The 12,623-nt window shown below is 46.3% G+C and overlaps 1 protein-coding gene and 1 long non-coding RNA gene across 3 annotated transcripts in view; one reads left to right on the top strand and one right to left on the bottom strand.

Moving 5' to 3' along the window:
* The window catches only part of LOC308587852 (aldehyde oxidase 4-like), a 77,646-nt gene that overhangs the window by 45,720 nt on the left and 19,303 nt on the right, over positions 1-12,623 (top strand). For both annotated transcript variants that reach the window (XM_081195682.1, XM_081195683.1), the window contains 5 exons: positions 974-1,107; positions 1,975-2,062; positions 2,517-2,603; positions 5,759-5,950; positions 11,171-11,398. In XM_081195682.1, the coding sequence (XP_081051808.1) occupies positions 974-1,107; positions 1,975-2,062; positions 2,517-2,603; positions 5,759-5,950; positions 11,171-11,398 (729 nt within the window). The remainder of the gene's footprint in view (positions 1-973; positions 1,108-1,974; positions 2,063-2,516; positions 2,604-5,758; positions 5,951-11,170; positions 11,399-12,623) is intronic.
* LOC308582269 overlaps positions 1-12,623 on the bottom strand; it is a 33,466-nt gene that overhangs the window by 4,386 nt on the left and 16,457 nt on the right. The gene's annotated exons all lie outside the window — the stretch shown is intronic.

Raw genomic sequence — 12,623 nt, 5'->3', positions numbered from 1 at the left:
TCTCCTGCACAAAGCCATCTCAATGATTCCCTACCAGCCAGACTTTTTTGGGGGGAGGCATGTTTTATCCAGAATATACTGGAAATCGTGCAGTGCTTTCAGTTAAAAGATTGGGCTGACAAAAGGTAGGTAAAGGGACCCCTGACCATTAGGTCCAGTCGCGGACGACTCTGGGGTTGCAGCGCTCATCTCGCTTTATTGGCCAAGCGAGCCGGCGTACAGCTTCCGGGTCATGTGGCCAGCATGACTAAGCCACTTCTGGCAAACCAGAGCAGCACACGGAAACGCCGTTTTCCTTCCTGCCGGAGCGGTACCTATTTATCTACTTGCACGTCGTGCTTTTGAACTGCTAGGTTGGCAGGAGCAGGGTTCGAGCAACGAGAGCTCATCCTGTTGCGGGGATTCAAACTGCCGACCTTCTGATCGGTAAGCCCTAGGCTCTGTGGTATGTACAGGAAGTGCAAGGAGATGAAATTAAATACAGTGGTACCTCGGGTTACATACGCTTCAGGTTACAGACTCCGCTATCCCAGAAATAGTACCTCGCATTTAGAACTTTGCTTCAGGATGAGAACAGAAATTGTGCTCCGGTGGCACTGCAGCAGTGGGAGGCCCCATTAGCTAAAGTGGTGCTTCAGGTTAAGAACAGTTTCAGGTTAAGTATGGATCTCTGGAATGAATTAAGTACGTAACCAGAGGTACCACTGCATGCAGTGGCGTAGCGTGGGGGTGCAGGGGGGCCGGCCGCACCGGGCGCAACATCTGGGGGGGCGCGCTTGCACTCGCAGCTCTCTGCCCCTACCTGGCTCACTCACTCTAGGGGGCGCAAATTACTTGCCTTGCCCCGGGTGCTGACAACCCACGCTACGCCACTGACTGTATGTACATCTGGAGTAAATATGCTATTAATGATCTAGGGAAATACTAGGCTTTTTTACAACCTGAAAATGCTTTTATTTTGCTTATTTTGCAGCAAACAGTGGCTTCAGCATTAAATGTTCAAGCCAATAGGATCATGACCCACACAAGGCGAGTTGGCGGAGCTTTTGGGGGAAAGAGTACAAAACCTTCATTTTTTGCCGCAGCTGCAGCAGTTGCTGCACACAAGTAAGTGTTGCAGTTGTCTGTGATTTTACTGAAAGCAACTAAAACGACAAGTGCCTTCTTGATATACAAAACCTCTTACCATAGAATTTTATAGACATTCTGTGTTTTCCAAAAAGCAAAGGCAATGCCCACACAGCTTATGACAGGGCGTGCATGTTTTATAACTCAAAAGCACCAGTCAGCATCTACCGTACTTATTGTTTGCCTCCAGGGGTCAGTATTTTGCAGGAGAGATTCAAGGACATACTAGAAATTAAAGTTAAAGGAACCCCTGACCATTAGGTCCAGTCGCGGACGACTCTGGGGTTGCAGCGCTCATCTTGCTTTATTGGCCGAGGGATCCGGCGTACATGTGGCCAACATGACTAAGCAGCTTCTGGTGAACCAGAGCAGCACATGGAAACGCCGTTTACCTTCCTGCCAGAGTGGTACCTATTTATCTACTTGCACTTTGACGTGCTTTTGAACTGCTAGGTTGGCAGGAGCTGGGACAGAGGAACATGAGCTCACCCCATTGCAGGGTTTCGAACCGCCGATCTTCTGATTGGCAAGTCCTAGACTCTGTGGTTTAGACCACAGCGCCACCCACGTGGTACATACTAGAAATTTGTACAATAAAAGCAGATTAAAGCACCCTGTTGCCCTGGTGCAACTTATGCACTGAAAAGTGTAGAATGAATGGATGCTTAACAGGAAGATGAATAAACACCGAGCAAGCAAATCAGCACGAGTGCTTATTGTCATATAACCTCACTGTAAACAGATCAAAATGCTAAATAAGAGCAGACAAACAGGATGTCTGTGGAGCTATTGGTTCTGCTAACAGCTTACCTTTAAGGTAGCCTAAGTCTTTGTTGTTTGGCTTAGAACTGGCCGCCCGGTCCGTTTTATCATGGAGCGAGATGATGACATGATAATACCTGGAGGTCGACATCCTCTTTGGGGGCAATATAAAGTAAGTAATACTGATTTTTACAAGCTTCAGTGACTTGCAAAACTTCCCCATGCTTTGAACTAGATTTTGCACGTCCACTGGGCTAAGTCCTTGAGGTATCGCTCCCTACTTTTCCCCAAGAGGATTATTTTGACCCAAAAGTATTCATTTATTTATTAAAACACTTTTGGCTTTCCCTTCATTGCAAAATGAGTAACTGTAATATCGACCCCAGACAAGGCACTAATACCTTGCAAAAGTCGGGGTGCATGGTATGGTCAAAAGGGAAATATGTGTGTTGGGCTGTACAGGATAGGTGGCAGGCATCAAGCATCTTTTTAGATTTATCCTTTCCAAGGAAACCTAGTAAGTTAAAAGAAACACCAGTGGTTTCCAAGATAAATTCACACAGTTCAGAGAATAAAGCATGAGTCTGATGTGTCTTAACTACTGCAATACGCTATTGAATTTTTAGGTGGGATTCACGAATGATGGCAAAATCAAAGCTGTTGATCTTTTGTTCTACATAAATGGCGGGTGTACACCTGATGAATCAGAACTGGTAAGTTTTTCCATGGCAGCCCGTTGAATTCGCAAGTGGAAAATGGAATGAGAAAGGGGTACTTCACGCATGACGGGATTTCAGAGTTTGGATCTCATTTCTGACATGAAGTTACTAGGCAGCCTTAAGCAAGACTTTCTCTCGCAGTCACAGCCCTCATTATCAATACAGTCATACCTTGGGTTAAATATGCATTGGGATGAATATTTTCAGGTTGCGCTCTGCAGCAACCCGGAAGTAACGGAGTGCATTACTTCCGGGTTTTGCCGCTCGCGCATGTGCAGACGCTCAAAATGACGTCGCCCGGAAGCGGCGAATTGCGGTACACGCAGATGCGTGGGCATGGGTTGCGTTCGCTTCAGGATGCGAACAGGGCTCCGAAACGGATCCAGTTCGCATCCAGAGGTACCACTGTATGGGATAACAACCAGATTTGAATCATTTTGGTCCATGGTCTCTCTCGGCTTCAGAGCTGCTGATGCATCTCCTTGCCAAGGTTGCAAAGGATGGGGAGCGCTGATACAGCTCTGTGCCAAGGGTGCAAGGGAGCCTAGATATGGCTCTGTACATAGCCTCAATTACAACCATAAGGTGGAATGTGAGGGGCGAGAGGAGTCATTCAACTGAGGCTCTTTTAGAGATTCTTTGGAAGTTTCGGAATGCATTAAGGATGCAGGGAAGGATAAATATATGATGACTGACCCCCCCTTTTTTTTTAGAATATGAAATCCAGCTGATTACCCAGATCTTTCTTCATCCTTAGAAGAAACACGCAGGTTTCTTGATGAGTGGGAAACAGGAACACAGAGAAGCTAGGCAGCTTTTACATTAACAATTTAGGTGGTGGAAAGGTAAAAGGACCCCTGACCATTAGGTCCAGTCGTGGCCGACTCTGGGGTTGCGGCGCTCATCTCGCTTTATTGGCCGAGGGAGCCAGCGTACAGCTTCCGGGTCATGTGGCCAGCATGACTAAGCCGCTTCTGGCAAACCAGAGCAGCACACGGAAACACCGTTTACCTTCCCGCTGGAGCAGTACCTATTTATCTACTTGCACTTTGAGGTGCTTTTGAACTGCTAGGTGGGCAGGAGTAGGGACTGAACAACGGGAGCTCACCCCATCGGGGGGATTCGAACCACCGACCTTTTGATTGGCAAGTCCTAGGCTCTGTGGTTTAACCCACAAGCGCCACCCACGTCCCTTGATTTAGGTGGTGTACTAGGTTCCAAAAAACAGCAACGTTTGAAGCCAGCTTGGGTAGCTTTTTCCTAGTAGCTGGAGAGAATGTCTCCTCACAGAATGAAGTGCCATCTACAGGTGTTTTGAATGTGACGCCCAGAATCAGAGCGTCTCTGCAAATGTAGTAAACAGGATCCTGATACTCTGGAGCATATTTCATTTTCTTGTGATTTTGACATTTATGCCAGAAGACAATTATTAGAGGCCTCACAACTCAATAGGCTGAATTCTATGATACCAACGATTCAGGACCTGCTTTCAGACAGGAATGATCAAATTACTTTAATAGTGGCTGAATGTTTGAGTGCTGTCCATGTAGAAAGACTGGGCCATTATAAAGAGATTTAGTGGTTCTTAATTGATCGGTGATGTGGTAGTGTTGTATTGTATTATTTATGCAAATTGATTTCCTCTGGAGTTAAAGATCTGACTGGACAAACCTTGTTATGCTGAGCTCGTATTTTGCACAATTTGTATATGGTGTCTGTTTGATAATATGTGGTTTGCTATGCCTAATAAAGGATATTTGTAAAGATAGATAGATGATAGATAGATGATAGATAGATAGATTTCCTAAGTACAAAGTCAAGTAACCCTGCTAACAAGACTTATAGTATGGTCTCATGCATATTTAAAATAAAGGTAAAGGGACCCCTGACCATTAGGTCCAGTTGTGGCCGACTCTGGGGTTGCGGCGCTCATCTCACTTTATTGGCCGAGGGAGCCGGCGTACAGCTTCCGGGTCATGTGGCCAGCATGACTAAGCTGCTTCTGGCAAACCAGAGCAGCGCACGGAAATGCCATTTACCTTCCCGCTCGAGCGGTACCTAATTATCTACTTGCACTTTGACGTGCTTTCGAACTGCTAGGTTGGCAGGAGCAGGGACCGAGAAACAGGAGCTCACCCCGTCGTGGGGATTTGAACCGCCGACCTTCTGATCGGCAAGTCCTAGGCTCTGTGGTTTAACCCACAGCGCCACCTGTGACCCTATTTACTGAGAAGTAAATTCCAATTTTGGTGCTGGTGCCCACTTGTGGAATGCCCTCCTCAGAGAGTCTTGCCAGCTGCTGCGCATTTTGTTGTCTTTTCAATGTCAGGTACAGAGCATTTGTTTATGCATTTTGAGCCAATAGCTTTATAACAAAATCCAGAGAAGTGAAAAATCCAAAGTATAATTATGTTGTACTCTGTGGCCAGGAATTGCAAATGAGATCAGTTTGCCTAAAATGCGGACCAAACAAAATTCTCCTCCATCTCTTCCTAGGGCCCTCCAGCTGTTGCTGGATTACAACTCCCCATCTTCCCTGGCCATTGATTTGTCCTTTGTCCATCCAGGGACAACAACATATGGGCAGCCACATGTTCTCCACCCTGCCTTAGAGTCAATAGAACCAGTTAGACCATGGGATAATTCAGACGTTCATCTCTAGGGGCTTGTCCACACTGACCCAAATACAGTAGATGTGAGGGTGAGTCTTTAGTCTTGGAGCTTGTGTTCACACTGGAATGAAAAATGTGAATTTGCACCTGCCTGTTTTGCCTACATTAATAAAGGGATAGCCACATGATGTCCTCCCCATCCCAGTGTTCTACTAAACTTTCCTTCTTTAAATGTGGGTTTATTCAATCCTTGGAAGGTTGGGAAATGGCCAGGATTGGGGGGGGGGGACCCACATTTAAAGTAGGGAAACAATACTGGGATGCAGAGGGTGTTTATGTGGACACCTATACATTAATGGCATGTGTACATTTTACTCCAGTGTAGACAAGCCATTGGATTGCTCTGTGGATAAAGAAATATGGAACCTGACTGTACATGCATCCAGGCGTACGCACAATTCAGTTATTTGCCACATTCAACTCCATAAGACGCAGTACTCGTGATTAACAGGTTTGTTATCTATCCCCATGCATTAGGTAATAGACTACGTTGTGCTAAAGAGTTGCAACGCATATGATATCCCCAACTTCCGAAGCCGTGGATGGGCCTGTAAGACTAACTTGCCGTCGAACACTGCTTTTCGAGGATTTGGATTCCCACAGGCAGCCCTTACTGCAGAAACATGGGTGGCAGCTGTGGCAGATCACCTTGGCTTGCCACATGACCAGGTAAATGAATGACCGATCAGAGGAAGTGCTGAGTGAGGAGCTCTGTACTGTGATTTGGGTACAATACCACGTTATCACGGCAAATCCATGTTCCCAACCCTGCATTTGCAAAAAAATAATAATTGTGAGTCTCCACTTGCAGGAGAGGATTGGCAGAAAGGAGGGGGGCTTAACCCTTACTGTGCCAGCAGATTCTTCCCTCTAAATGCCCCTTCAGGCCACCACCACCACAGCTTCTTTTCAGTTGGCTTATGAAATGTCAAAAAATTAACAAGCGTCTAAATTTTAGACCCCCTTTGAGGCTGTACCAAGCCAGCTGGATCTTCTGCCTCCTCCCCCTACCCCCTGCCACCGCCTGCAATTGTCTCTGGCCATAACCCCCAAACTCCTGACAAATATCAGCCAAGAATGAAAATAAGCTTCAGGTCACACCTGATTCAGTATTTGGATCGTTACTGTTCCTTCTTTGGGGATAAATTTATTCTAATCAGGGACTTTCCCAGATTGTTCCCATTTTGTGGGTGGGATTCAGTCACATACTGGCAAATTCAGGTTATGTGATTAAAGTAGATTTGTGTTTTGTGAACAAAACAAAACAAAAGCTACTCAACATGGGCATAGCCAGGGGTTTAGTTAGGGGAGGAGGCACAACCTGTTAGTTAACTATTTTTTTTAATTTATTTAATTTTTAATTTTTTTTATTTATTGATTTAGGGGAGGCAGCTGCCCCCCCCCCAGCTACACCCATGCTTCCCCCCAAAATTGACTTTTACTGGATGGGAAATTGCCGTGGAAACAATTGCTTGATGCGATGTCATATAACTTCCCTGCAAGCAAATCAGAACGAATGCTCAATAATCAGCCAACATCATATAACCTTGCTGAAAACTTTGTGCAAACAAATCATGGTGAATGCTCAATAAGCAAGTCATCTGCAAGTTACCTGGGATGTTTATTAGAAGAAACTAAATTGTCCATGGTTAAAGATTATACAAACACTCCCTCATGTGGTAAAACTATGGTTTGCAGGCTTTCAAGTCCTACATAAGCCATATCAGAATTAAACCATCCCCTCCCCCTGAAACACTCCAGATCTTTCTGACTCTGTCCTTTACTGAAGTCAACTATTTACTCGAATCTAATGTGCACCTTTTTTGGCCAAATTACATTGTGAAAATTAAGGTGTGCATTAGATTCAATGGCACATTTACAGTAGCCAGCAAATACGTTTTTTGGTTTCAAGGTTCTGAAAACTGAGGTGCTCATTAGATTTGATGGTGCATTAAAGGTAAAGGTAAAGGGACCCCTGACCATTAGGTCCAGTCATGACCGACTCTGGGGTTGCGGCGCTCATCTCGCTTTATTGGCCAAGGGAGTCGGTGTACAGCTTCCGGGTCATGTGGCCAGCATGACTAAGCAGCTTCTGGTGAACCAGAGCAGCACACGGAAATGCCGTTTACCTTCCTGCCGGAGTGGTACCTATTTATCTACTTGCACTTTGACGTGCTTTCAAACTGCTAAGCTGGCAAGAGCAGGGACCGAGCAACGGGAGCTCACCCCGTCACGGGGATTCGAACCGCCGACCTTCTGATCGGCAAGTCCTAGCCTCTGTGGTTTAACCCACAGTGCCATCCACGTCCCTGATGGTGCATTAGACTCGAGTAAATGCGGTAACTTTCTCAGGACTGTGGTAGTTTGGGCACAATTCACTTTGGGGAACAAAGGGATGGCAAAGACCATTACAGAAGCAGCAAATATTGTTCTACTCCTTCTGTAACACAATACTCTTCATAGTTACTTAAAGTACAGACTTGTGAGGCAATGCTGGTAGATTTCACCCCAAATTATCCTACTTCTGCTAACTTTGAGAGCAATCCTTACTTGATTGCTCTCAAGTAAGGGGGGGGGGAATTGTCATCACGCCACTCCTTGGTGTGTGGAGTGCCTCAGGGTGCAATTCTCTCCCCGATGCTTTTTAACATCTTTATGCGCCCCCTCGCCCAGCTTGTCCGGAGTTTTGGGCTGGGTTGCCATCAGTATGCTGATGACACCCAACTCTATCTGTTGATGGATGGCCATCCTGACTCGGCCCCAGACACACTGACCAGATGTCTGGAAGCTGTGGCTGGATGGTTACGTGGGAGCCGGTTGAAGTTAAATCCTTCGAAGACAGAGGTCCTCTGGCTGGGGCGGGACGATATGGGATCGAGGGGGCAACTCCCATCTCTTGCGGGGGTGCAATTAGTGCCAGCACCGGCCGTTAAGAGTTTGGGTGTAATCTTCGATACCTCCCTCTCTATGGAGGCGCAGATTACAGCTATAACAAAGGCGGCATTTTTTCATCTCCGCCAAGCTAAGCAGTTGGCCCCTTATCTCTCTCGTCCTGACCTAGCCACTGTGATCCATGCGACGGTCACCTCCAGACTGGATTATTGTAACTCGCTCTACGTGGGGCTGCCCTTGAGACTGACCCAGAAACTCCAGCGGGTGCAGAATGCCGCGGCGAGACTCCTTATGGGGTCTTCGCTGCGAGAGCACATTCATCCGGTATTATACCAGCTGCACTGGCTCCCGGTGGAGTACAGGATCAGGTTTAAGGTGCTGGTTTTAACCTTTAAAGCCCTATACGGCCTAGGACCCTCGTACCTACGGGACCGCCTCTCCTGGTATGCCCCACAGAGAAACCTACGGTCTGCAAATAATAACATCCTCAAGGTCCCAGGCCTCAGAGAGGTTAGGCTGGCCTCAACTAGAGCCAGGGCCTTCTCGGCTGCGGCTCCAAACTGGTGGAATGCTCTGTCACAAGAGACTAGGGCCCTGCGGGACCTGACATCTTTCCGCAGGGCCTGCAAGACAGAGTTGTTCCGCCAGGCTTTTGGTCAGGGCGCAGCCTGACTCCCTCCTCTGGCAACCTGCACAGAATTTTGCTTAATTGGTTGCCATCAATTTGATTTAATTAATTTTTATAATGAAATATTTTTAGATTGTGTGATTATTTGACTGATTATTTGATTGTTGTTAGCCGCCCTGAGCCCGGCTTCGGCTGGGGAGGGCGGGATATAAATAAAATTTATTATTATTATTATTATTATTATTATTATTATTATTATTATTATTTTGGAGTACTTACTTGCCTTTTGGGGGCACATGTTACGTGCTGAAAGGTTCTGAAATTGCCAGTGTGAAATATACTCAGAGTCAAGAGTGGATTTCATGCTCTTTATTCAGCTCATAGTGGTGAGGAGGAATGGAAGTTCCCCCACAATATCTGCTTTATATATATTATTTACACAATGGGCTGCACGTGATTGGCTAATTCCAGAATTCTCCTGTAGGCCAATCAGGTTGTGGATTCACTTCCATCTGGAGCTGGATTGGGTGGCTCCTGCAGACCAATCATACTGCTGCATTGTTCTAGGACCAATCAGACTGCTGCATTTTGGATCCAATTCAACTCAGTACATAACACAGTGACATCTTGCCATTTAAAACATAGACATTTTACTTTGAGATTGGGGGCTGGTTATGCAGACAGGCCTCTCTTACAGGCTTCTGTCTGTTGGCTATTTGCAGTATAGTAACGCTGCAGAGAGCTTGCTGGGGAGACCATGCATTAAAAAGGGACTCAAAAATAACTTAAACAAGGTTTTAATAACAAAAATAAAAACTCCTTATACACTAAATACATCAACATCAAACCAGACCCAACCACCAACCCATCCCCCAGGGTAATGGGAGAGCTAGGTGCTGCTCCTTATATACTACACCCAATTGCTGACACAGCTTAATCAATACAACTCAGCAGCACCTGCTATGTTTCACAGCTGTAAAGCTGGGTCTCGTTATCTTGCTCTGGCCCCTTAAAGACATACACATTGGGTGGAACAATGATGAACCTTTACATTTAAAGAAACCATTCAACACTGTCTGGATATTGTGAATGCAGCAAGAAGCTTTAAGCTTCAGTGGTGCCTTGTTCTCCTTGAGACTGGTAGGGCAGAGACAGTAGATAGAGGCAGAGCCAACTAATTCTAGTCTTGTCCACATCTGCCTCCCTGCTGGGTTCTATAAGGGAGCTCACTTAAGCGCTGGTTGCAGGCTGTTTTGTTAAAAGACCCATTAAAATGGGTGTGCTAATCCCTCATTAAAAATCCAGACTTGAAAGCTATGCTTTTGTTTTTGAAAGTCCTGATGCTGTTGTTTGCCTGCTATAACATTATCAGGGCCTGTCCTTCCATTAGGCCAGGGGTCAGCAACCTTTTTCAGCCATGGGCTGGTCCACTGTCCATCAGACCATGTGGGGGGGCGGACTATATTTTGAAGGGGGGGAAATGAACAAATTCCTATGCCCCACAAATACAGTGGTGCCTCGCAAGACGAAATTAATCCATTCCGCGAGTCTCTTCGTCTTGTGGTTTTTTCGTCTTGCGAAGCACGGCTATTAGTGGCTTAGCGGCTATTAGCGGCTTAGCGGCTATTAACGGCTTAGCGGCTTTAAGAAAAAGGAAACAAACTCGCAAGAACTCGCAAGATGTTTCGTCTTGCGAAGCAAGCCCATAGGGAAATTCGTCTTGCGGAACGACTCAAAAAACGGAAAACTCTTTCATCTAGCGAGTTTTTCGTCTTGCGAGGCATTCGTCTTGCGGGGCACCACTGTAAACCAGAGGTGCATTTTAAATAAAAGGACACATTCTACTCATGTAAAAACACGCTGATTCCCAGACTGTCTGCGGGTCAGATTTAGAAGGCGATTGGGCCGGATCCAGCCCCCGGGCCTTAGTTTGCCTACCCATGCACTAGGGCCAAGTGATTCAGATGGCTCAAGTAGCAGTTGCTAGGGGGGAGAAACAGCAAAGTGTTGGAGAAAGAACACTCTGTACTTCCTGGCCTGCCCCAGGCCTCCCAGGCTAGCTTACTATTCTCTGGTGTGTTGGTAGATGCTGTCTCATCAGATAAAAGCAGTGGGACAAGTGTGGATGAGTTGTTCCAGCCCAGGAGTAGGGTTGCCATCATTTTGATTTTGGGACAGGGCTTCTGTGTGTAAGTAACTGCAGCATGCAGTGACGGGGCGTTTCTGTTGCCTAGTAGTTATGGAATCAACACTTTTTTAATACAAAACCTCTTTATCAGGAAAACAACAGCTTTTGTAATGAACGTATAATGTTTTGGCTTATAAGAACTTGGAAGATATTAACAGTGTCGTGCATGTCTCCTTTAAAGGTCCGGTGGATGAACATGTACAAAGGAGTATCTGAGACTCCCTACAAAGAAGAGGTTGATGCTACAAATCTTGTCGCATGTTGGAAAGAGTGCCTGGAGAAGTCTGATTACTACAACAGGAGAAAAGCCGCAGAAGAATTTAACAAGCAAAACTACTGGAAGAAGAAAGGGATTGAGATCATTCCTATGCTGTTTTCGGTTGGATTTAATACCACATATTACCACCAGGCAAGCTTTTTGATACTCCAGAAATCTACCCATCTACAAAGTAAAGCAGAGTAACAACAGTCAAAGTTGTTAGAAACATACAGGGCAAACAGCAATTTGTGTGGGTACAATGGCACAGGGGGAAAGGGTTAAGCCTTCTCTCCTCTGGTGCCACATTCCCAATTCAAATGTCCATCTCTTCCTAGATCTCCACTTACCATTAAATAAACTGTGGGACACCCATCCACAGATCTCTTGCCAACTTGTCTAGCTGCAGGTCATTGCCCCACTCCCCCAGTGTATTGAGTCTCTGCCGTACAATGCATGATTCCAGGGGTCTTGGCAGGGTTTGTGTTTCCATTGGAAAATCAAGGCACAGCGGAGACTGTAGTGTCTTTAAGAAATATGGTTTATTTATACATATTCAAACCTGAGTCTGAATGAAGAGAGGGTTCTGAGCATCACATCTCAAGAGGGCACAGTGTTGGATTCTCAAGCCTATATCAGAGGAACTGGCCACTTTCCAGGCACCCGGCTTGATCTCCTTGTTGACCTCCCCGTCTGCGTCTCCCGGCAGGATACAGGCTAGGTCACTATCGGCGATCCTCCTCAAGCGTGAGAAGAACACACCACTCTTCCCTCCTCCCTGCCTCCCCCAGGGAGGGGAAAGAGATAGACAGAAATGTATTTACATGCCTTTATTTCTGTCTTTGCAGCAGTACAGAGAAACACGTCTGCACTCATCAGACTCCAACAGCAGAGAGACAAACTCCACCCCTGTACTTCCAGTACAGGTCAAATGACACTCTGAGCTAACATCCGGTGCTCAGCACAGTGAATAGACTGTCCCTTTGTTCCCATGGTACAGTCCCAAACAACAACATCCTGTTTTGCATTCCAGCCAACTGCAGCTCGCTGCTGCATTGCTCCTTTTCTGTAACACACAGCACTGGATTCAAAGGCAGCCCAAATGCCACCTCATTGTCTCCTCTACCAGCCCGCATGACATGTGGCCCCACGCTTCTTCCCCAAAACCCTTGCTAAACGCAGCCCAAGCTTCATGCAAAAAGGATACCTTTTTTTACATGTGGTGACATCATGCCCCTGCAACCCGGGCAACCTTCCCCTCCCAACTCTTCTGTCCACTACTCAGTGGTGGGTGGGGGGGACAGTATTTGCATTGTCAATCACTCTTAATGTCCCAGTACTCTGCTCTTTAAGACAGCATCTTAAAAAGCAGAGACAT

The sequence above is a fragment of the Podarcis bocagei genome (genome assembly GCF_964188305.1).
Source record: "Podarcis bocagei genome assembly, chromosome: 1".
Lineage (NCBI taxonomy): Eukaryota > Metazoa > Chordata > Lepidosauria > Squamata > Lacertidae > Podarcis > Podarcis bocagei.
Note: the sequence above shows the minus strand (reverse complement) of the source record. Positions and strands in the feature narration are given on the sequence as shown.